General features: G+C 45.3%; 1 protein-coding gene across 3 annotated transcripts in view; it reads right to left on the bottom strand.

Moving 5' to 3' along the window:
* Window positions 1–26,107, bottom strand: part of CASR (calcium sensing receptor) — a 161,491-nt gene that overhangs the window by 6,104 nt on the left and 129,280 nt on the right. For all 3 annotated transcript variants that reach the window (XM_074975244.1, XM_074975233.1, XM_074975252.1), the window contains 2 exons: window positions 21,312–21,542; window positions 12,179–12,302 (listed from right to left, as the gene is read on the bottom strand). In XM_074975244.1, the coding sequence (XP_074831345.1) occupies window positions 12,179–12,302; window positions 21,312–21,542 (355 nt within the window). The remainder of the gene's footprint in view (window positions 1–12,178; window positions 12,303–21,311; window positions 21,543–26,107) is intronic.

Genomic DNA, 26,107 nt, shown 5'->3' with positions numbered 1-26,107 from the left:
CCAACAGCTTGTGGCTGATGTCAAATGGAATGGAGCAGCCCAGCTATACCAATTCTGGTGAGGACTCAGTGAGGGTGTAAAAGATGAGCTAGTTGCATTGAAAGCCTCACTTGCTTAGAGGTCTTTCTTGATCTTGCCCTGTGCATCGACTCTCAGTTAATAAGGGGAGGGAAGAAAGCAGGGGAGCCTAATGCCCCCGTGCAAGAGGGTTACTCGCCCTGTGCAGTAACTGAGGTTCTTCGAGACGCGTCTCTATGGGTGCTCCACTGTAGGTGTGACAGTGCCCCCTGTGCCTTGGATCGGAGATCTTCACCGGCAGTGCCCATCAGACCGCACACGTGCCCCTTCCCTCTCTCCTGCTGTGTGCGGGATATATAGTGCTGTGCAATCCGATTGCCCCCAGTTCCTTCTCTGCCACAGAGTTTATGTTCTCAGCTCCGAAGCAGAGGGGAGGAGGGCGAGTAGTAAAGCACCCATAAGGACACACATCTTGAAGAACCTCAGTTACTGTACAGGGTAACAACTTCTTCTCTGAGTGATGTCCCTGTGGGTGCTCCACTGGAGGTGACTAGAAAGTAGTGCCCCTTGTTGGAAGGCTGGGGCTTTGAAGCGACATGTACAGCTGGGGAGAGGACAGCATCTCCAAGGAGAGTGTCCATTGCCTATGTGGCAGCCTTATAAATGTCATCAATGGGGACATTATTAAGAATGGCAATTGAGGTAGATAACAAATATATGGAATGTGTTCTGATTGAGGTAGGAGGTTGTCTATCGTGGAGTTTGTAAGATAAATGTATACATTGGGAGATCCATTTAGAGAGGCATTGTTTAAATATAGCACTGCCTCTAGATCTTTTGGTGGTGGAGAGGAATAATCATGGAAATTTCCAGAAGGGGTTAGTCCTATCCAAGTAGATAGCTGCTGTGCACGTCACATCTAGGGTGTGTAGAGCCACCTCCTGTTGATTATTGTGAGGCTTCAGGAAAAAGCAAGGGAGGTGTATCGGTTGATTGAGATGAAAAGTTGTTGGGACCTTTGGTCAAAATCTTAGATGTGAGCATAGTGTAACTTTGTCTTTATAAAACACCGTGTATGGTGGATATGCCATGAGGGCTGTGATTTTGCCCACCTGTCTAGCAGAGGTGATGGCAACAAGAAAGGCTGTGTTCATTGCTAGGTGTTTGTAAGAACAGGTTGCCACTGGTTCAAACGGGGGCTATTCAGGGAACGTAGGACTAGGCTGGGGTCACAGGCTGGGATTGGGTCTCATATATGGGGATAGAGATTTTGAATATGCCTCAAGAAGCACTTTGTGAGCAGGTGTCTGAAGACAGAGTGGACGTAAATAGGGGAGTGAAAGGTAGTGATTGCCACCAAGTGTACCCTAATAGAGCTATTGGCCAATCCTGACTGTTTAAGGTGGAGAATGTAGGCAAGAATAAGGGACACGGAGTGTGTGCTGCATCAACCTGGTGTGAGGCTCTCCTGCAGTGAAATCTAGTTCATTTGTGAATGTAAGTTCGTCTGGTCATCTGACGCCTGCTATTCAAAAGTTTGACTGCATCTGAGCAGATTATTTCTGGACCCTGGGACCACAGAGGAGCCAGGATTTGAGGTGGAGCATCTATGGATTGGGATGGAGATGCGTCCTGTGAAAGGAACCATGGCATTAGGTGGAGAGAGATCAGTGGGCATACTATCGTGCGTAGAAGCTAAGTATAACGGACCTATTGTGGCCATGTTGGAGCTATTATTTTGCAAAGTGCTCAGAATAGGAGGGAAAAAAGAGGGAAGACATAGGGGAGTGGTGCATCCCAGGTTATGAGGAACATGTCCCCCAGCGATCTGTGCCCCAGTCCCAGCCTGGAACAGAATTGAGCGCAGCGGGCATTGTGTTGAATGGCAAAGAGATATATGGTGGGACTGCCCCATCAGTTGAATATGGGTTGAAGTGCTTGCATATCCAACTCTCAGTCATGATCATGTGAGAACATCCTGTTCAGTGCATCCACAGTGGTGTCCTGGTGCCCTGGGAGGTACGCGGCTGAAATGGAGATGTCGTTCTGGATACACAAGTTCCAGTTTGATCGCCTCCAAGCATAAGAGTGGGACCTCGCTCCACCTGCCCTGTTGATGTAATACACGCAGGCGAGATTGTTCATCATCACTCTGATGGTATGATGTTTGAGAAGAGGTAGGAAATGTTGGCAGGCATTACAGACTGCTCAGAGTTCTTAGGAGGTTGATGTGTAAGATGGAGTCGGTGGACGAACATCTGCCCTGTACTGTGTGTTCATGTATATGTGCTCCCCCAACTGATTAGGGAAGCATTGTGGTTCAGATCATAGTCCGTGATGGTTGTAGGAAAGGAACTCCAACATAAACGTCACTGAGCTGTGTCCATCACAGTAGTGAGTCCTTGACATAGATAAAAGTTTGTGAATGCTGTGCTTGTGGGGGAGGTATACAGGATGGAGCCATGCTTGAAGACCTTGCATGTGCAGTCTTGCATGCCTGACCACAAACGTGGCCGCTGCCATGTGGCCTAGAAGCTGGAGGCATGTTCATGGAGAGATCTGGGGGGCAGAACCATGTGGCGGATATCGGATCCATTATAGCTGAGAATCTGTGAGGTGGTAGGACGGCTCTGGCTTGTATGGCATCCAACTGTGCACTGATGAATTCCAGCTGTTGTACTAGTGTTAGAGTGGACTTTTATAGGCTCACAAGGAGGTCTAGCTTTGTGAACAGGTCCATTGTTACATGGACGGCTCAGAGAGCATCCATTTTGGATGCGGCCTTGAGGAGACAATAGTCCAAGTATAGGAAAATGATTATTCCTTGTTTCCTTAGGTAGGCCATGATTATCGTGAGGACTTTGAAGAACACCCAAGGCACAGTGGATAGTCCAAAGGGGGCAGTACTTTGTACTGGTAATGGTCGGTGCCCATGACGAACTGGAGGAATTCTCTGTGAGCAGGATGTATGGAAATATGAAAGTATGCATCTTGGAAGTCAAGCGCTGAGAACCAGTTCCCCTGTTCCAGTGCTGGGATAATAATGAAGAGGGTAACTATCTTGAAACATTGCAGCTTGATGAATTTATTTAGATTCTGAAGGTCTAGGATGGGACACCAGCCGCTGGACTTCTTCTGACTCAGAAAATAGTAGGAGTAGAAGTCCTGTCCCATGTGTTGGGAAGGAACCTGTTCTATGGCTCCCAGTTGCAGAAGAGGACTTATTTCTCCCCTTGAGAGGGGTCCCTGAAGAGGGATGGTGAGGAAAGGTGGTGGGGTGGGATATATAGGAGGGGGACCGAGTATCCTTCCTTGATTGTCTCTAGAATCCACTCGTCCTTGGTGATGAGACTTTAAGATGGGGAAAACGGAGCTAGTCGGTCACCAAACTGTTGGAATGTCAGGGATGGTAGGGATGACTGGAACAAGGGAAGGCTTCTTGGTACCTTGACCACACCTTCAAAATTGTTATTTTGGTGCTAGTGCGTGAGAGGTAGCCCCTTGAGGAGTGGGCTATCTACTTTTAGTCAGAGTCCTTTGTTGACAGCATTGTGTATTGTTGAATTTGGGATTGCAGGGGGAGTTGGTACTTCGCCGAATGTCTCTTTGGTGCTGGCATATATATCCTGAGAGAATGAAGTGTAGCTGGGGAGTCTTTAAGGGAGCGCAGAGAGTTTTCTGTGTGCTCCAAGAATAGCTTCTGACCTTTGAATGGTAAATCCTCTACTGGTAAGTCATGGCAGAGTGCCTCCAATATGGAGTAGTTCAGATAATTATACTTGGTCATAAGAGCTTCATAATTTGAAATCCTAAATTGGAGCATGGCTGAAGAATGTCTTGCATCCAAATAGGTCCAGGCGTTTCCAATCTCTGCCTAGAGCGAGATTGGTATTGACAGCTTCTCTCCTGCACCTCACTGACCACCAAAGAAGTGGGGCGGGGTATGAAAATAATTCAGCATCCTGCTCCAGAACATAATATTTTTTGCTGGCACATTTGCAGGTCAGAGAGATGGAAGCTGCGGTCTGCCACAGAACCTTCACAGGTTTGAGAAGAGCCTCATTGATTGGTAGTGTGATCTTTGAGGAAGAGGATGTGTGGAACATATTCAGCTGTTTATGTTGCTGGTCTTTGGCTTCCTCCAATGGAATCTATAGGGAGTCTGCCATCCTATGGAACAGATCTTGAAAATGCCTGAAGTCATCGGCAGATGCAGGGGGTGGAGGCATAATCTCCTCGTCAGGTGAGGAGGAAGAAAAACGTAAAGTTGGAAAAGCCTCCTCTTCGTGCCCTTCTTCCTGTTTTTCCTCCTCAGGGGTACCAGTGGCAGTTTGACTTCCTGAGGCGAGAGACTGATGGAGAAGGGAGAGGTATAGGTCTCTGGCTTTCCTCTCTGGGAGGGTTCCCGAATTGTGCCCTGAACATGGCCCCAGGGTCCCAATGTGACCAGTTTGGTGGAAGTGTGTGATGAGGTCACCTATGAATAAACAACCTGAAACTGGGGTACCACTGTACCCCCTTAACTCTCTAGCCTGGGCTGTCTCTCACAATGCTTTGCAAGTGAAAAGCAGCAACTCCCCTGGGTGCTGTTATCACTCAGTACAACAGCATATGGAGCCCCACACACAGCTAAATTACATGAATTCTCCCTGAGCCACTCATGAATCACACAGTGAAAGGCACCTGCAAATCTCCCAACCACCCAGCCTTGCATGTGGAATATACCATCTTGCCCTCATCAGGAGCCTGACCAGTATAACTTTATTACCCACTTCACCCCTCCCTCAATGTGGAGAGGACACACACTAGCCTTTGTAAACTGAGTTGAGATTTCCCAAGCATTTCAACCAAAATACACTGTTTTAGGTAAAATATAAAACAGATTTATTAACTACAGAAAGATAGACTTTAGTGATTAGAAGTGGTAAGCACAAAAGGTCAGAGATAGTTACCAAAGAAAATAAAAGGTAAGCTCACAGTCTAAATCTTAAACCTTATTAGAATAGGCAGTATTTAGATCAATCAGTTCTCTCACGCTACTAGATGTTAAGTTTTTAATACACAGGCTTCCCCTTTAAACCTGGGACGAGTCTCCTCAATTCAAGTCTTTGTCTTCCCAGTGTTCTTGTTGCTCCCAGTGTAGGTGGGGGAGGAGAAAGGCAAAGGCATGATGCCACTGTCCCTTATTTTATATCCTCAGTCCATATGCCTGGAAAACACTAGCCCAGACATGTCCTGGTGGGCTTTGCTGAGTCACAGAGTTGAGCAATCCCCCATTGTGTGATGCTTGTGCAGCCCTCTTACAGTATTGTAAATTCCTTGTTTACAACTCCCCTACTGATTAATGGTCACTTAACACCGTTCTGGGAGTGGATCACCACCTAGCAGTAGAGACTCTCAAACTTACAACATATTTCAGTAACAGCCATACAGTAAAATCTCATAACTTCACACACACTAATGATATACATATTTGGACAGAACAATGGGTTTCAGCAGATCATGACCTTTCATATGATATCTTACATGGCATGCTTTGTATGAAATATATCATAATTATATGACAAGGATGAATATGAGGGGTACAGAGTGCCATAGAGTGGTATATGTGGCTGCATCCATGGTGGTCCCTGTCAGGATTGGGGGCCAGAGGTGGTTTGCATATAGTGAGGATAAGCCAGTGCAATTTGTCCAGTAGTCGAGGGAACAATGGAACCCTCATCCTCCTTCTCCACTTCCTCCTCTTCACTGGGGAAGGGAGGCACTGTTCTCAGCGGAGAGAGGGAGGAATTTCGTGAGTCCAGAGAGGAGGGTAGAAGTGGTGGGAGGTCCTGTCGAAGAAGTGAGGACTTACTCGGTGTCGATGGCTTCGTTGGTGCCAGAAATGGTGTCTGTGCCATAGCTCCTGCACATGGGCCACCTCGGTCTCCAGAGCTGGGAAACGGTGCTGAGGGCTGAAGGTCTGCACAGATAGGGTCGTTAGACTGTTTCTTTGAGTCGGTACCAGAGGTACTTGGATGAGCCCTGGACCTGTGTCCCCTGTCGGATGAGGTTGAAGCCACCGACCTAGCTGGGGATGGTATTCTGGCAGGCTGCGCCTCAAAAGTGTGAGGAGGAGGAAGCCCGTTTCTTGTCAAATGCACAATCACAGTATGACTTTCTCTTCACAGTGTGTGGAGAGTGGGGGTCAGCTGATGACCTGGCAGAGCATGAGAGCCTCTCTGGGGAAGAGTCCGGACCCAGGTTCATTGCCGCACGTAGCGATTTCTTCATGAGGAGCAATTTCAATCTAATGTCCCTTTCTTTCTGGCTCTGGGTTTCACGCCAAGACAAATGGGAACATTTTTGAGGGACGTGTCCCTCTCCCTGACAAAGGATACACTGCAGGTGGCCATCTTATCAAGAAGATGGCCCCACACGAATCACACCTCTTAAACCCGGAAAAGCCGGGCATAAGAGTGAATGGAAAAGGCTTCCTGGTTGGCAAGGGCAGGAAGCGGCGGAAAACAGAAACCTAAATTATGAGAAGAACTGTAAAGATAAACAATTTTTTTTTAGATAGGAGGAAAATACTAACTAAGAGGGTATAGGAGAAGTGGGCTCTGCTAGCAGAGTCCGTCCCAGACCAAAGATGTTGGAGAAGGAACTAGGGTCGGTCGGACCGCACAGTGCGTGCGCGCGCGCTCTCTCTTTCATTCATATATGAATGTCCCATGTGCAGTGCAAAAGAGGGGAGGTGCCCATGTGTTGTCCGATGGGCACTGCTGATTAAGATCTCCAAACCCAGGCGCAGGGGATGCTGCCACCCCTAGAGTTGAGCACCCACAGGGACATCACTTGAAGAGGAACTGCCTGCTACACCAAAGCCTGTAGACCCGAGTCCTGAACTGATGCAGGTTTGCCTGGGTTGCAGACACCTGACCTCGGAGGAGAAAGAATGTCAATGGCAGCTGAAACTCTGTATTGTGGGGTTCCAGGACATGCCCATGCCTCCTGCCCAGCTCAAAAGAGCTTGGAAAATGGACCAGTCCAAGTCCGGTACGGGGGTACAGCTTGGGCATTACCAGAGCTCCGTGCTCTAGAACCACCCTCACCCCTCAAGTAGAACCTGACCCAGGAACCATGGGGTCTCCCTGCATTTCTAATTGCTGCTGAGGTTGTGGATCTTCAGGCAGGGGCAGCAGATCCCACCACAACTGCTGATGATAGATGTCACTGTCAACTTTATAGGCACTAAGGTAGCCCAAATCATCCAGATCCCTCTCTGGCCAAAACCTACACCAGACCTGGTAGAAATGGTTGATGGGTCACCTCTGCTGTCAGGACTGGTGACCCAAAAGACTGTTTCCTTAGAGGTCACAGGGGAAGGGCACTAGGAAATGATGTTTTGATGTGCTCCACCCTCCATTCTTCCCAATAATTCTTGGCACTCTTTGGTTGGAGCGACATGGCCTGCGTATCTCCTGGTGGTGGAGGAACATTTGCTTCTCCTCTAAATATTGCCAGAAAGTTTGCCTCCAACAAATCGACAACCCCCCCAGGTTACCTGCAACCAGGGCCCCAGGGTCGGATAAGATCCTTGGAAGCGAGACCCCGGATGGCAGGGGCTAACCCAGAAAGGAGTAACTCCAGACCAGAACCTCAGCTTCCCCTACAGATACCAAGACTACCTGGGTGTGGTGGAAAAGAAAAACATGGATTCATTACCCCCACATAGGGACTACAACTGTCCAACAGACCTACAACCCACGGCACAGCTGCCCTGTGGATAGATATACACCATGCCTGAACCAGAAATGGGGCCACTATGCATGTATATCCAGGAAAATCTTGTAAAGGGCTTCATTCATTCCAAGATCCACCTCTTCAGCAGGGGCACCAGTCCTCTGTGCAAGAAAAGAATGGATCACTGCACCTCTGCATAGACTATCGTACATTGAATCAGGTGACTATTTGTAACCAGTACCCCCTGCCCCTCATCCTGGAATTGCTGGACCTCCTGATGACTCACCTAGGTTCTAGGGCGCATACAATCTAGAGCACATAAGGCCTGGGGACAAATGGAAGACTGCTTTTTGTACCTGATATGGGCACTTTGAATACTCAGTAATGCTGTTTGGCTTAACCAGCACCTTCACAACATTTCAAGAGTTTGTAAAAAATATGTTCAGGGACATCTTGGACTGTATATGATCACCTATCCTGATGATATACTAGTGTTTTCTGAGAACCTTGAGCAGTAGTCTGGTCTTCCCTGGAGACACTAGGGAAGCATGGTTTCTATGCCAAACTAGAGAAGTGCACCTTTGACCAGACCACCCTTGAAGTTTTATGTTCCCTAGCCTCCCCGGAGGGTACTCAGATGGACCTGTAGAAGATGGAAGCCATTCACAACTGGACAGCACCCCAACTCCTCTGAGAACTTCAGCGCTTCCTGGACTTTGCAAATTTTTATAGGTGATTCATCGCCAACATCTCAGAACAAATAACCCCCCTGACCTCCCTCCTTCATAAAGCCATTTGGTTCACTTGGTCACCTGAAACCCAGCTCATTTTTGACCGGCTTAAGATCGCCTTCACCACAGCCCTGATTCTGGCATACTCTGACCCAATTTTCCTGTTAATAGTGGAAGTGGATGTATCCAACATGACTATCAGGACAGTACTCTTGCAGAGAGTTGGACCCCAGTCAGTTCTGCACCCTTGTGCATTCTACTCTCAAAAACTCACCCCTACAAAGATATACTATGGCATACTGTACAAGGAGCTCGTCGCAATCAAAACTGCATTTGAAGACTGGCGTCACCACCTTGAGGGAGCTGGGCACACAGTACAGGTTTTTACTGACCATAAGAACCTGGAGTACCTCTGCAAGGCCCAAGATTTGAATCAGAGGCAGTTAAGGTAGGCCTTGTTGCTCTCTGAGTTCAAGTTTATTACCTAATGCCTAGGAAACTGAAATGGGAGAGCCAGCGTCTATCGCGGAAGGGGAGCTACTACCAGGAAAACAAGGAACTTACTTCTGAGACTCCCGCCTCCTCAAGCCTAGTAATGTTGTCAATGCCACAGTTCAGCAAGACCTGGTCACCCTTATCCATTCTGCCTTGAAAGAAGACCCACTTGCCCAAAGAACACAGTCTATGCCATTGTGGGCTAAGAGACACTGTTCTGTGAGGGATGGGATAACTTACTTTGGTAAAAAGAAAAGGAGTACTTGTGGCACCTTAGAATGCACCTTAGAATTCGATGCATCCGATGAAGTGAGCTGTAGCTCACGAAAGCTTATGCTCAAATAAATTTTAGTCTCTAAGGTGCCAAAAGTACTCCTTTTCTTTTTGCGAATACAGACTAACATGGCTGCTATTCTGAAACCTGTCATACTTTTGGTAAGTGCATATAAGTCCCTGTGGGGCACCCCGGACTGGAGATACTATGACCATGCCACAGTGCTCCATTGGTGGGTCACTTTGTCTACCTAAAGCTCTCCTGCATGGCTGCCCATTTTTTCTGGTGGTCCTGCATTCTGGCCAAAGTCTGAGCTTTTGTGGACTCATGCAAGTGCTGTGCTTGTACCGAGATGTTTTGAACGGAACCCCTCAGTATCTTAGTACCCCTGGAGACTCCAACTAGGCCTTGTTTGGCCATCAGCCTCATCATTGTGGAGCTCCCAGGGTCTGATGGTTGCCAGCAGCCTTGCCATTTGACTACAATGGCCAACTTCATCCCGGCAACTACCTGCCTTCTGCCAAGACCACTGCTCATCTCCTGTCACAGAATGTGGTTTGTCTCCATAGACTTGCAGACCACATAGTTTCAGACTGAGGCCCATGGTTTACATTCATGTTTCCCTTCTGAAGCCCTAGACTGAGAACCTCTTCCTGGCTGTACCCCACCACTATCTCCACCAACCAAAATGCAGCGTCATGATGATTAAAAAGTGCATGCCAACCTCAATTCCCAATGGACATGTGGCCGCCTGGTGGACTGGGAAGTCTACACCCCCGAGGAACACACACGGGAACCTGCTTCCCACATCCACACCCCTGACCTGGTGGGGGAATGGCACAGGACTCATCACGACTAGCCTGGCCTGGAACCACCTTGAAGGGGGGTACTGTAAGAACCTGTGGGATTAGAACCTGGGACTGTGGGGTTCTGGGCCACTGAAGCTTCTGCATTGCCATTGGAAATTTAGGTTGGGTTCCTGTGAAGCTAGATGTTACAGGAAGTACCTCCCAGCAGGTCCTGAGCAGTGGCTCCCTGCAGCCCACTGATTGGCTCATGCTGGTATATAAACCAGAAAGTCATCATGAGGAGCTGTCTAAGCAACAACACAGACTGTCTGCTTGCTTCTGCTCCGACCTTATCTTGCTGTGGATCCTAGACTCTGGCTTCTGACCCTGGTTCATCCCTGACTTTGCTACTTGCCAGTTGTCTGTAACCTGGTACCTGACCTTGGCTTCCTGGTATCCTGACCCAGCTTGACCCTGACTCCTCCACTTGCCTCCCACCTGCAACTTGGTGCCTGACCCTGACTTCGTGACCCTGTTCAACTGTGATGATACCAATTGTTTCCTGACCACTAGGTGGTAACTGACTGGTGCACATGGGCTGTCCGTGGCCTGGTCCAGACACCCCCTCTGGGGTGAAGAGTGGCAGTTGCTTAACTGTGTATAGCAACACTATAAAACAGGTAAGCACAGGAAATGAAAAAGAGTAACATATCCAACTGAAATAGGAGAAGAAATTTAGAAAGGCAGAATGAAATCACCCAAGTTGGAATTTTACCAAGGCAGCAGAAACCGTTCCTTAAATCTTGAGAAAAGTGCCAGGGGATCTTTACTTCAGATCTTTACAGAGGTCAGGATCTCTTTCTATCTAATTCAAAATAAGCTATTATATGAATATTATATGAATATTGATTTTAAGTTCTTAGTATTTGAATCAAGAAATGTATGGTACCATGTTCCCCTATTAAAGAATGGTAATTCATTTCTGATTTGCTGAGAATGTGATTCACACACATGGTAGTACACACATGGTAGCACATTCACACACATGCTGCAGCCTGGACTATGACACATGATGCCAGTGAGGGCAAGGAAACGGCTGTACTTTGGAGCGTAGAATGGTTTTGGATGCAGAAATTTGCTGACACAATAATTTGGTTTCATTGTCTAGGACGTGCCAACCCTGAGGCATCAGTCTGACTGAGACATTGGAAATTCAAAAATTTTCAATTTGCTCTAAAACTGTTATTACATTTTCCCTCCAGAGTGGAACTGTATGGTTTAATCAGACTCTCACTTCAATAAGAGTTGAATTGTGCCCACAGGTCATATCAATCTGCTTTATTTCCTGCAGAAACTGTGGAAGCCAATTCAATTAAGGGAAATGTTCATCTGTGCAGTGTGAATACAGGGGTGTCTGATTACAATGGATTCTGCTACAGAATGGACTTTATTTCCTGATAAAATGGGGAATATATAAACATATGAAAAGGTGGATGCAGATTGGAATTGAACTATGGAGCATTTCACCTACAGGTTGTTAGGGGACCAAAAGTTATTGCTATGGTGTAGTAGGAATACTGATGTCCGATTCTGGGTACTATTTGTGGCTCTTCCACGGGCTTCCTGTGTGCCCTTGAGCAAATCCTTTCCCATCTCTCTTCCTTAGGAAACCTAACTGTGCAACAGGGGATAAGACTGACATGGCTCTGAGGGGGCTGAGAGCAGGGTTTCTTTAGCAGAGGTTAGGAAACGAATGAGCCATGAAAACTGAACTCCCCTCTGCCCTTTAGAGGGGGTCCCAGTTATGTCTATTGGCAGGGCCTTGAGGCAATTTGAACTAGGGAGGCTGCTGCATGTACTGTACCTATTCTGGGGATAATTGAGAGGTTCATTCTTCAGGTCTGTGAATCTGGCAGCTTTCATCAGCACAAATTCACTTAAAAAAGGAACGAATAATTCTTCATGCATCTTTCCTATGTAATATTCTCTCAGAGGACTTTACAAGGGAAATGTTCTCTGTTGCTTCAGCTCAGCATTATTCTAACAGACTAGAACAGTGGCTGGGAATTAATTGCACTTACAAATATGATCCATTGGTGGCGACTCACAGGAATCTTTGCAAACCACACACGCCTTTTCCATATTACCTGTTTCATCACTGTATTCCCCGTCAGAGCATTTCACGCATTGAAAGCAACAGGTAGGCTCTCCCTCGATGATACCTTTTCTGGTACCCGGGAGGCAATCCTTGCTGCAGTTAGAGACTGGCACCTGCAAGACAAAGAGCAGTTTGCTTAAACATGCAAATGCATGATCCAGAACCTTGCTGGGGTGAGAAATTACAAAATGTGCTAAGGTCAGATACTATGGTGATGAGCACAGTATAAAATTCTGGAGAGATACCTGTCCTGAAGATCTCTCTCTCTCAATATTCTCCAATTTTCTAACCCAAAAAATGTTGCCGCCAACACAGGGGAATTGTGTATTAGACCTTGTCCTAACAGATAAATAAGAACTGACCACAGAAGTAAAAGATAATTCTAACGTAGGTACAAGTGATCATGACTTGATCACATTTATATTGCACAAGCAGAAGTGCCGATTTCGCAAAGCTGAAAATAATTATGAGCTAAATCAGCTGGGATGAAGAATTTAATTCAAAAAATATGCATGATAATTGGGAGTCATTTAAGAACACTGTACTAGATGCCCAAAAAGTCACAATCCTGCAACTGAGGAAGAGGACTGTGTAGGTTAAAAAAAACAATCTCGGCTAGAGGGGAAGTGAAGGAAGCTATAAAACAATAAAACACACACAGATGCACCAAATGGAAGAAAGGGGAAGTTGATGGTAATTAATATAAATCAGAAGTTAGGAATTGTAGAAAATTGATAAGGGAAGCCAAGGGACACACAGAAAAAGCTGCGACCAGCAAAAGTAAGGATAATAAGGCATTTAAAAATATATTAAGAACAAAAAGAATCTTGACAATGTTATTGGTCCATTACTAGACAGAAAAGGTAGAAAAATCAATAATAATGCAGAAAAGGCAAAAGTGCTCAATAACTATTTCTCTTCTGGATTTGGGGAAAAAACAGATAATGCAGTCTCATCATATGGTGATAACTTTCTCAATTCCACTAATATCTCAGGAGGATGTTAAACAGAAGCTACTAAAGTTAGACATTAAATCAGCAGGTCTGGAAAACTTGCATCCAAGAGTTTTAAAAGAGCTGGCTGATGACTGCACTGATCCATTAATGCTGATTTTCAGTAAGTCTTGGAGCAATGGGGAAGTACCAGAAGACTGGAAGAAAGCTAATACTGTGCCAGTTTTTACTAAGGATAAATGGATTGACCTGAGTAATTATAGACCTGTCAGCCTGACATCAATCCCAGGCAAGATAATAGAATCATAGAAGATTAGGGCTGGAAGAGACCTCAGGAGGTCATCTAGTCCAACCCCCTGCTCAAAGCAGGACCAACCCCAACTAAATCATCTCAGCCAGGACTTTGTCAAGCCGGGCCTTAAAAACCTCTAAGGATGGAGATTCCACCACCTCCCTAGGTAACCCATTCTGGTGCTTCAACACCCTCCCAGTGAAATAGTGTTTCCTAATATCCAACCTAGACCTCCCCCACTGCAACTTGAGACCATTGCTTCTTGTTCTGTCATCTGCCACCACTGAGAACAGCCGAGCTCCATCCTCTTTGGAACCCCTCATTTAGGTAGTTGAAGGCTACTATCAAATCCCCCCTCACTCTTCTCTTCTGCAGACTAAACAAGCCCAGTTCCCTCAGCCTCTTCTCATAAGTCATGTGCCCCAGCCCCTTGATCATTTCCGTTGCCCTCCACTGGACTCTCTCCAATTTGTCCACATCCTTTCTGTAGTGGGGCCCCAAAACTGGACGCAGTGCTCCAGATGTGGCTCACCAGTTCCGAATAGAGGGGAATAATCACTTCCCTCAATCTGCTGGCAATGCTCCTACTAATGCAGCCCAATATGCCATTAGCCTTCTGGGCAACAAGGGTACACTGCTGACTCATATCCAGCTTCTCGTCCACTGTAATCCCCAGGACCCTTTCTGCAGAACTGCTGTTTAGCCAGTCGGTCGCCAGCTTGTAGCGGTGCTTGGGATTCTTCCGTCCTAAGTGCAGGACTCTGCACTGGTCCTTGTTGAACCTCATCAGATTTCTTTTGACCCAATACTCCAATTTGTCTAGGTCACTATGGACCATATCTAACTCTCCTCCACACTTAGTGTCATCTGTGAACTTGCTGACGGTGCAATCCATCCCATCATCCAGATCATTAATGAAGATGTTGAACAAAACCGGACTCAGGACCAACCCCTGGGGCACTCCGCTTGATACCAGCTGCCAACTAGACATCAAGCCATTGATCAATCACAGTTGACCCCGACAATCTAGCCAGCTTTCTGTCCACCTTATAGTCCATTCATCCAATCCATACTTTTTTCACTTGCTGGCAAGAATACTATGGGAGACAGTATCAAAAGCTTTGCCAAAGTCAAGATATATCACATCCACTGCTTTCCCCACATCCACAGAGCCAGTTATCTCACCATAGAAGGCAATCAAGTTGGTCAGGCATGATGTGCCCTTGGTGAATCCATGTTGACTGTTCCTGATCACCTTCCAGCAACTGATACTGGACTTGATTAATAAAGAATTCAACCCATGCAAATCAACATGGATTTACAGAAAATGGATCATGTCAAACTAACTTCGTATCTTTTTGATGAGATAAGTTTGGTTGATGTAATTTACTTAGACTTCTGTAAAGCATTTGACTTGGTGCCGCATGACATTTTTATTAAAAACTGAAATGACATAAAGTTAACATGGCAAACACTAAATCGATTAACAACTTGCTAACTAATAGGTCTTAAAATGCAGTTGCAAATGGGGAATTGTCATCAAGCACATCAGTTTCCAATGAGATCCCTCAGGGATTAGTTCTCGGCCCTGCACTGTTTATAATTTTTATCAATGACCTGGAAAAAAACATAAAATCACCTCTGATTAAGTTTGCAGATGACTTTGTGGGGAAAAAATTGGGGAACTGATTAGATAGATAATAAAGAGGACAGATAATAAAGAGGACAGGTTAGAGATTAAGAGCAGTCAGGATCGCTTCGTATACTGGGCACAAGCAAACAATATGCGTTTTAATATGGCTAAATATAAATGTATACATATAGGAACAAATAATGGAGGCCATACTTACAGGATGGGGGAGTGTATTCTGGGAGGCAATGACTCTGATAAACACCTGGGGTGGCAGGGTTGTGGTGGATAATCAACTGAACATGAGCTCCCAGTGTGTGACGCTGTGGCCAAAAGCTCTAATGCTATCCTGGATGCATAAACAGGGGAATCTCAAGTAGAAGTGCAGAGGTTATTTTATTTGTGTATTTGGCAATGATGAGACCACAGCTGGAACTGTCCAGTTCTGGAACCCACAATTAAAGAAGGATGTTGATAAATTATAGACAGTTCAGAGGATAGCCATGAGAATGATTCAAGGATTAGAAAACATGCCTTATCGTGATTGAGCATTTTGAGTCTATCTATTTAGCTTAGCAAAGAGAAGGTTAAGGGGGTGACTTGACTACAGACTATAAGTACCTATATGGGGAATCAATATTTAATAATGGGCTCTTCAGTCTAGCAGAGAAAGGTACAACATGCTCCAATGGCTGGAAGTTAAAGCAAGACAAATTTAGACTGGAAATAGGCATACATTTTTGACAGTGAAAGTAATTAATCACTGGAACAACTTACCAAGGGTCATGGTGGATTCTCCATCACTGACTATTTTAAAATCAAGATTGGATGTTTTTCTAGAATATCTGCTCTAGGAATTATTTTGGGGAAGTTCTATGGCCTGTGTGATACAGGAGGTCAGACTAGATGATCATAATGGTCTCTTCTGGCCTTAGAATCTATGAATCTCTCTCATATCGTTGCTCTGATTCTGGTCCTACAGGCCTGTTGCTCAGGGATTGCAGGAGAAGCCTGAATATAGCTGGTGCATGGCAATGCAAGGAAGATGTATTGTGACAATATGGGAGTAGATAAATTCTGTAAGTGGTGTCGAAACTGCAAGGGTAAAAATGAATTTAGTGCTGGTGGAAAGCGTCAGATTGACAGCCCTGGAAACTAAAATCTGCTGAGAGAACATGTGTAACCGAAAAACTGTCCTCCCTCAACCAGCCTTATCAGTATTCTCCACTTTTGTGTTTGAAGGACCATTTCCAGGGAGTAGAAGGTAGACCACAAGTCCTTGTAATCTCTGCGGCATAATGGACACTAATTCTACTGGGAACTCATATTTAGGGTACTATTTTTAGCTTATAACAGATAAACACCAATAAAACACCCTCGTTTAGGAAAAAAATGAAATCAGTTAGAAATGGTTTCTCAATTCATGCTTACTACACCTCTTTCCCAGTGAAGTTTGTTTATACAGGTGATATCCCTGCTCCCTGGCTTGTATATAAGGGCTTGTCTACACAGAGCAGCAATGCAGACTACTGGGGTGTGATTTCTAAACTGCACTAATGTGTTGTGCATTAATTGGCTGGTATACAATCTACTGGCGCACACTAAAGGTTCTCTATTGTGCTCTAACATAGTGCTGTTTGAAACAGTACTATGCCTGTGCATATATATATATATATATATATATATATATATATAAAAAGCCTTGAAGAAAATCCAATTTTTGGCCATCTAAATAGAACCCCAAAATTGCTAAAAATAAACCCTGAAAAATGAAATTATTAAACCCTGAAAAACAGAAGCCCAACTGATGTTACTCATAACATCTAAGTGTTATCAGGTGGTAACAAAAGTCAGTTCTTACTGGCCTGAATTTGAATTAGCAGACTAGAGGTGAAAGGTTCTAGTTACCATGAAACAAACCGCTGAGTCAGCCAGTCTCCTTGATATTGCATGATGATTACGAGTAACTAAAGCAAAGTAAAATGATTTCTTGCCACTCACTTTTACCCAATATCCCCTCCCACACAAATCCCCCCTCCAACATTGAATAAAACTAATTAATTAACTATATGAAAAATATACACTACCCTGAGAAAAGGTTTAACCCCCAAAAGGGAAAGGGCTAGATTTTTAGGTACTTAGGTGCCTAAAATTGCAGATAGGCATCTAAGGGGATTTTCAAAAGCTCCTAGGCACCTAACTGCCATTGAAATGAAGGGAATTAGGTGCCATAGGCTAGGGACTCAAAGGGACTTAGGTGCCTAACTGCCACTGAGATCCTCAAAACACCTGGAACCTAAATTCGCATGGTGCCTAAGTTTCTGTCGGTGGCCATGCACAAAACTGCCTGCGTTCTGATGCTGATAGCTGCTTAGTGGGCTAGCTCATGCCGAAGTCCCAGCAAGATTCACAAACTTAATGTTCTCTGCCTGTGTCATCTGTGGGGCCTGATCTGCTAGGTGTGCTCACAGTATGCCCAACCCTACAAAAGACAGCTGGGGACAACCAGGTGGGGACTTTTTGGGCTGGCAAAAATCTATCCAATAGCCCAGAGATTAGGCTACCTGCTATAGTCACCAGGGATGCAGGAGACTTAGGTTTCAATAACTAATTTGGAGCAGGGACTCAAACTTCCACTCCCATGTGAGTGCCCTAATCACCATGCTCAAGGGTGGGTGTGTCTCTATCTGTCCTTTGGGAGCTGTTCCACTTTATAGAAATAATTGAATATTACTAGGAGCAGGGTCTTGACTGACTTTCCTACCTCTCGGCTGAGTGCCCTAATCACCAGGCTACAGAGTCAATCTCTTTTTCTCTTCAGCCGGCTCAAGGCGTATGTAATTATTTACACAAAAGGGTACGTCTGGGGGCCTGACTCTGGGTCGCAAATTCCAGTGAACAGCAAGGTGCCTAGGAGTTAGGTGTGGAAGTGCCTAAATCCCTTTGTGGATCTAGCCCCTTGGCACTTTTGAAAATCCCACTAGGCATCTAGCTGCATCTTTAGGCTCCTAACTACCTTTACAAAACTGACCCAAAGTGCCAGAGACTCCATGAAGTCCACAAAGGATTATGCTATTGCTTTTGATTACATATGGAAGCTGTATAAAACCATAAGACAGATAGATGGTTGGAAAGATCAATAGATCACCAATGAATCAATAATAAACTGTTATACATAAAGAAGCCTTTCATCCTCAAGGGACTTTAAAAGCTTTACAAACTTAAAAACATGTAGAGAAACATAGGGGTTACTACATCCATCCTGATCCAACTCAACCACCTCTGTAATAGAACATAACAGCTGTTTCATGGGGTATAATAATGCCACAGAATAGTATAGGTCAGGAAGTGATGATGAATACTGTACTCAACTGATACTGCAGGGGGACCTTAAACCAGAAGAATGTAATTACCCAATCTAGAATCTAGCCAGAAAATTTGGGCTCACATTACAACTTTTGGGGAAAGTGCCAGAGGATCTGTATCATGACAGGTTTCAGAGTAGCAGCCGTGTTAGTCTGTATCTGCAAAAAGAACAGGAGGACTTGTGGCACCTTAGAGGCTAACAAATTTATTAGAGCATAAGCTTTCGTGGGCTACAGCCCACTTCATCGGATGCATAGAATGGAACATATAGTAAGAAGATATATATACACATACAGAGAAGATGGCAGTTGCCATACAAACTGTAAGAGGCTAATTAATTCAGATGAGCTATTATCAGCAGGAGAAAAAAACTTTTGTAGTGATAATCAAGATGGCCCATTTAGACAGTTGACAAGAAGGTGTGAGGATACTAAACATAGGGAAATAGATTCAATATGTGTAATGACCCAGCCACTTCCCGTCTTCACTCAAACCCAAGCTAACGGTATCTAGTTTGCATCCGATGAAGTGAGCTGTAGCTCACGAAAGCTTATGCTCAAATAAATTGGTTAGTCTCTAAGGTGCCACAAGTACTCCTTTTCTTTTTGCGAATACAGACTACCACGGCTGTTACTCTGAAAGGTATCTAGTTTGCATATTAACTCAAGCTCAGCAGTTTCTTGTTGGAGTCTGCTCCTGAAGCTCTTCTGTTGCAAAATTGCCACCCTTAAATCTTTTACTGAGTGGCCAGAGAGGTTGAAGTGCTCTCCCACCGGTCCTTGAATGTTATGATTCCTGATGTCAGACCCGTGTCCATCCATTCCCCTGCGTAGAGACTGTCCAGCTTGGCCAACACACATGGCAGAGGGGCATCGCCAGCACACTACAAAAGTGATTTTCACTACAAAAGTTTTTTTCTCCTGCTGATAATAGCTCATCTTAATTAATTAGCCTCTTACAGTTTGTATGGCAACATCCACCTTCTCTGTATGTGTATATATATAAATATATATATATATATATATATATAAATATATATAATCTTCTTACTATATGTTCCATTCTATGCACCCGATGAAGTGGGCTGTAGCCCACGAAAGCTTATGCTCTAATAAATTTGTTAGTCTCTAAGGTGCCACAAGTCCTCCTGTTCTTTTTTTTAGAGGATCTGTAAGGATCCGAATGGGCTGGCACCTCAGTTTTTACATCTCTTTTGAAATGAAATTTATTGCTGCTGCTCCCAGACCCAGAACTTTGGCCTCTGAACTTGCCTAGGGGATATAAGAGTCAACTACTCAAGGATGGCAGGGAGAGATCTAACAGGGGCCTATTGGACAGTTGCAGGAACTGAAAGCAACTGGACGATCATAGGGAGAAAGGGTCTGTTGAAGGTAACACTGTTCAGTATAGGGCTTGGGACATGCAACTCCACGGTTCTAGGACTGTTGCTTATGGTCCCATAAACCTCTGAAGCAGTGTTCCAGTCAGGCATCTACTCCAAATAACACTGACCCATGGCATGGCTATAGGTCCTTCTATCCAAGGATCTCAAAGTATTTTACAAACTTTCATCAGTGATTTTCCTGTTCCCCTTGTGCAAGTCAGTATTAATAGGGAAAGTCAGGCAGAGAAAAGGGAAATGACCTTGCCCAATCAATACGTCAGCAGCAGAGCTAGGAATGGAACCCAAGACTCCTGGCTCTTCAACTCCTGCCGTAGTCTCTCACTCACATTCCTTACGAATGTGTAACGTATTCCCTCAGCTACTGTGACGTGAGGCAGTGTCGGGGAAGGACTAGCTGAGTGTGGGGATTCTAGACGGATCTCTTAAAAGTTTGTCAATCTGAACTTTCATTTTAAAAAAGTGTAAATTTCTCGTAATGAATAAAACTTTCAAAAGATGAAGCAAGTATAACTGATGCAGACTCTTCTGCTTGAGCTTTCAGAGACTGAAACAATAGCTTTGAGGTGTGAACTGTCCCATTAATTTCAATAGACGCTAAGTCAGTGGCTAACAATGATATTATTATGCTGAAAGATGCTAATAGCTGCAAGTATTGGATCTAGGAGCCTATCTAGATTAATAGTGCAGCCCAGTTTGCTGTGCACCAAGTGTTCATCTAAACAAGCCCTAAAATCCAAAGTTAATCATAAACCTAATTAAAACCAGTGTGTGTGTAAAGTACCTATCAGGCTCAACAGAAGGGGCTGTAACATACAGTAAAGCAGCTGCAGAAAATGGAGGCTATTGCCTGAGACAACAACAAGGCTGCCCAGAAATAATTTAGGTAGATTAACAGACGTTTGCCCTTCTAGTAAATGCAGGGGCTCAATCAGGATATAGATTAAAGATCGTGGGTACTGGAGATAGCAAGCCAGCAGATAGATTTCTAGCCTCCTGAAAGGAAAAAATTCCCTGAGAGGAAGTAATGTGATAGAGTTTCTTGGGCACAGAGCTTGCTAGAGTGGCAGACCTGGGGATTTCTGAGCAAGGAAACTGCATGCTGTTGTTTGTTTCTACTGTGCTCAGGGAAACGGGACTTTGTGTACATTCTCTTCTTAAAAAAAACAACAACCCAAACCCAAGAATATACCACATTTTGGCTAGCTAGTCAGGCCAAAAGGGGCAACACTATTTTAAATATCAGCATTCTTAACTAGGAGAGATTGAGAAGTGAAGCACTAGTCGAGGAGCATGGAAGATATATAAATTAAGATGAATTAGCCCTTAATAACACATGGTGGTATTGCAATGGAGGGTGTGTGTGTGTGTGTGTGTGTGTGACAGAGAGATTGTTCTAATTTTCTTGAAGAAAGGCTCAACTTTCAAAGATTTAGGAAGCACTGTAGTGAGGGGTTTAAGGTGATCTATGGCACTTACCTCCCTGGAGAATCCACTCCACAGGATTTTGTTTTCATTGATAAAGAGCCTCTCTCCCTTCTTGGCATAAACATTGTAGTGTCCGACCTCCTCAAACATGATGGAGCCGTCCTCTGGTGACAGGTGCCAATTGATTATCGAGTAATTCCCTATCAGGTCCCCAGACTCGTCAAAATCCACTTGCTCCCCCATGTTACTGGTGAAATTTAAATGGCGCAGATGCTTCAGTACCTAGAGAGAGAGACAAAGATGCCTTAAACGCCTGCATGTAACCATCCTTCCCAGGCACAGGCCTTCTGGAGTATCAGCACAATACCCCCAAAACCCTACCACTTGAGGTGACTTCATTACCTCAGAGCAGTAGCAGGCTCTTGTCTTGTATGTGGACCAGTCACTAAATGAGGATATCACACCACTTAGCCAGCCTGTGACATACAAACCACACTCCCCACCTTCGCTTGGATCTTCACTGAACAATCAGTTATTGACTGACACGGAGATATTACTCAAAGCTTTTTTCTTCATTTTGTAAAAAATACACTGCATTCCAGATGGAACATTAAACTACGTCTCTTGACAACTTGTAGGCCCTAGAGTTCTTGTGGCATTTTTCCAGAACTGTGTGGATCTGGCATCCTAGTCATATTGCAATATGGATAATTATATTCTGCCTCTGTACATTCTCTCTGCAGTTTAGTTAGAGTATTCTTCACTTCCTGTCTTAAACTCCGACGTGCTGTTGGTGTGAGCAGTTAAACAATCCCAGGAACACTGGAGTTGCCATATCAGATAGGGCCATTTGTCCATTTAGTCCAATATCTTGTCTCTGACAGTGCTTAGTACCAGATGTATCAAAGGAAGGGACAAGGAACCCTGTATTGATAAGGAATAACTTCTCCTTATATGAAGTTTCTTCTAATCCCTGCCAGTTAGTTTCTGCTTTATCCCTCAAGCATGATGTTTATATCCCTTATAGCATTTTCTCCTATTTACAGTAACTGTGGATGTTCTCATAGCTCATACTTATTTATTACTTATTTGAATAATTACATTTCTATAACATACTTAAAAGAACATATCTTGACACCTAGGTGCCTTTGACATCAGTTATAAATATATTACATAATCAAAATAACCCAATGAGTAGCACATTCCCCATTCCTATGTATACAACCTCAAACAGCAAATCAAATCAAAACCAGGCCTGCCTATCTGAGCCTTCCAGTCAGGCAGGTGTAGCTGCGGGGAGGGAGGAGAGGGATGGAGACAGTAGCAGTTCCTCTTTTCTGAATCTGGAGTGCTGGGGAGCTCACCTTGGATATGGAACAGAGGCTCCAAATCATCTCTCTCTTCCCGTCTACTCACAGCGTCGACAACACTTGAAGGACAAAGGAAGCTTCAGACAGAGATCCTGTCTGAAAGGAGTTCAGTCAGTAAGACTGCTAAAGCATGTGGTGAGAGAAACCTTTTGCTTTGAATTCACTTAGTTTGTTAAGTTAGTTGCGTTTTACCTTTCATTTCTTTGTAACCAATTCTAACTTTTATGCCTCATTAGCCTTGTAACCGCTTAAAATCTCTCTTTCTGTAGTTAATAAACTTGGATTGAAGTATTTGGGAAACTCCATTTGAGGTAACAAGATTTGTGCATATCATGTTCTAGCAATGAAATGACGAAATTTATATGAGCTTGTGTTGTCCAGGAGAGGGCTGGGCAGTACAAGATGCACATTTCTGTGCGGGAAAGTCTGAGACTGGGAGTTTGCTGGTGTTGCCCTGCAACGTAATTCATAGGTGGCTGGCTATAGCACTCAGACAGTCTAGCTGGGAATTATTTACATGCTGGAGGCTGTGTGTGAGCGGACCGGGAGTGGTTGCTCTCACAGCAAAGCAGTGTCAGAGGCACCCCAGTTTGAAGAATTGAGGGGACACAGCTGTACATCAGTCCAGGTTGTACCCTGAGGAACGTGTATACTTGGTATCCCTATGTATGTAAATCCATAATTTGCTTTGTTGCATCAGGTATTTTTGTATGTGCCTGTGACAGTCTACACTATTACGGTCACCACTTTTACAAAACTATGATAAATCTTGTACAAAGTATGCCTTCTGAGGTATCATTGGAAAAGTCAATCTGTTGAACATTACTGTCCTGTTGATATGTATGTGTCATCATTGTATACGAAGTTCTGAGATTTTGCTATATGTTTGTTACTGAAACATGTTGTGAGTTTGAGAAATGTCCACTGACCAGTTCCCTAGAAATAACCAAGGAACTGCAAAACAAGCATTACATGTCAAGCCTCACGTATATGGAAGATGCAAGCAAGAATTTGCAATTCATATGAAGGACTGGGTGTGAAACACGTAGACAATGGGGGCTTCCTAACCCCATGACACAGCAAAGATTTTTCCAGCACCTGGACGAGAGTATAAAGTAAGAGACAGTGACATCATCAGATCACCTCTTGTCCCCCACCCATACTGAAGGCAACAAGATTGTTTGGAAAAAAGAAACATCATTGACTTGGGGGAAGTGGTCCTAACTGGAAAACTTTCCAGTGTGCACAGACTGCTGTAGACTTTTGGGTAAGAGAAAAAATGGTTACTTACCTTTCGTAACTCTTGTTCTTAGAGATGTGTTGCTCATGTAGATTCCATTCTAGGTGTGTGCGTGCCCATTTGCACGGCCGTAGGAGATTTTTGCCTTAGTGGTACCCATAGGGCTGCGGAGCCCCTTGGAGTGCCGCATTCACACCACAGTATATCAGGTGTCTCCAGCCCTACGTCCTCTGTTCCTTCTTGCCGACCACTCCAACAGAGGGGCAGGAGGGCGGGTAATGGAATGGACATGAGCAATACATCTCTAAGAACAACAGTTACGAAAGGTAGGTAACTGTTTTTTCTTCTTCAAGTGCTTGCTCATGTTGATTCCATTCTAGGTGACTCACAAGCAGAATCAATGGAGGTGGGCTCAGAGTTCACAGTCTTGTAGCTTGCAGCACTGCTCTGCCAAAGCCAACATTGTTTCGAGCCTGCTGAGTCAGGGTGTAGTGTGACATGAATGTGTGGACCAACAACAAGGTTGCGGCCTGACAGAACTCCTGGATTGGCACCTGTGCCAGGAAGGCTGCTGACTGTGCCCTAGTCGAATGAGCTGTCACGATGGCTGGCGGGGGCACCTTTGCCAGCTCATAGCAAAAGCGGATGCAGGGTGTGATCCAAGATGAAATTCTCTGGGCAGACACTGGGCAACCTTTCATCCTGTCAGCGACAGCAACAAACAACTGCGTTGACTTATGGAACGGCTTTGTTCTGTCAACGTAGAAGGCCAGTGCCCGTTTGACGTCCAGGGTATGCAGCCTGCTCTCGTCATCCGTAGCATGAAGCTTTGGATAAAGGATTGGTAAATAAATGCCTTGACCAGCGTGGAACTGGGAGACGATCTTGGGCTGGGTGCGGATGCAGCTGGACCTTGTTCCTATAAAAGACATATAGGGCAACTCTGACATGAGCGCCCTGGTCTTGGACACCCTACAGGCCGAAGTTATAGTGACCAAGAAGGAGACTTTCCAGGAGAGAAGCAGGAGGCAGCAGGAAGCCAAGGGTTCGAAGGGGGGGGACCCATGAGTCTGGACAGCACAAGATTCAGGTCCCAAGAGGGGACTGGGTCTCGGACATGCAGGTAAAGGTGCTCCAAACCCTTCAGGAAACGTCCAGTCCTGGGATGGGCAAAGATCGACCGACCTTGAAGCAGAAGGTGGAACACCGAAATGGCCACCAGGTGTACCTTGATCGAAGATAGTGACAGACCCTCATGCTTAAGCTGCAGTAAATAGTCGAGTATGTCCTGCAGTGGGGCCTCATCCATATGATTGCGATGATCCGAGGCCCAACATGTGAACTGCTTCCACTTTGCCACTTAGGTCACCTTGGTGGTTTTCTGCTGCCCAGCAGGTCCTGCTGGACACCAGTGCAACACCCCCATTTGTCCGCACTCAGCTACACAGCAGCCAAGCTGTCAAGTGCAGCTATTCCAGGTTCAGGTGCAGCAGGTTGCCATGGTTCTGTGACAGCAGATCCAGCCAAAGAGGTAGCTGCAGCAGCGTGGCTCCCAAGAAACTCAGAAGCATGCTGAACCAGTGTTGACGAGGCCACGCCAAGGCTATGAGGATGATCAATGCTTTGTCTTGCTTTACCTTGAGCTGGACTCTGTGGATCAGCAGTACCTATTGGGAAGGCATACATCAGCACTCCCAACCATGGAATCAAGAAGGCTTCCAACAGGGGAGCCTTTGTCCCTGCACTGCAGAGAACAGAACTGATGGCACTTCCTGTTCTGTCTGGACGCAGGGAGTCCTGGGGAGTCCCCAACCTGCATAAGATGAGGCTGACCACCTCTGGATGAAGCGACCATTTTTGGCGAGATGACAAGGTCCTGCTGAGGCGATTCGCCAGGATGTTCTTGGCTCCAGGCAGGTGGGCAGCTACCAGATGAATGGCATGCCGCACACAAAAGTCCCAGAGACTGAGCATTTCCTGACAAAGGGCTGAAGACCTGGCTCTGCCTTGCCTGTTGATGTAGTACATCGCGGCTGTATTGTCTATCAGGACCTGCACCACCCTGCCCTTCAGGTGGGGCAAGAACGCCTGGCAGGCCAGACGCACCACTTTTAGCTCCCTGACAGGAGTGGGGTTCCCATACCGCTCCTAAGAGTCGGTGGCGGACCTTTCAGGGGACTGGACACCCCAGCCGGGGAGGCACGATCACATGGCACCAGAGCAGGCTGATGGGCAGG

The sequence above is a fragment of the Natator depressus genome, chromosome 1 (genome assembly GCF_965152275.1).
Source record: "Natator depressus isolate rNatDep1 chromosome 1, rNatDep2.hap1, whole genome shotgun sequence".
In the NCBI taxonomy this organism is placed as follows: Eukaryota; Metazoa; Chordata; order Testudines; family Cheloniidae; genus Natator; species Natator depressus.
Note: the sequence above shows the minus strand (reverse complement) of the source record. Positions and strands in the feature narration are given on the sequence as shown.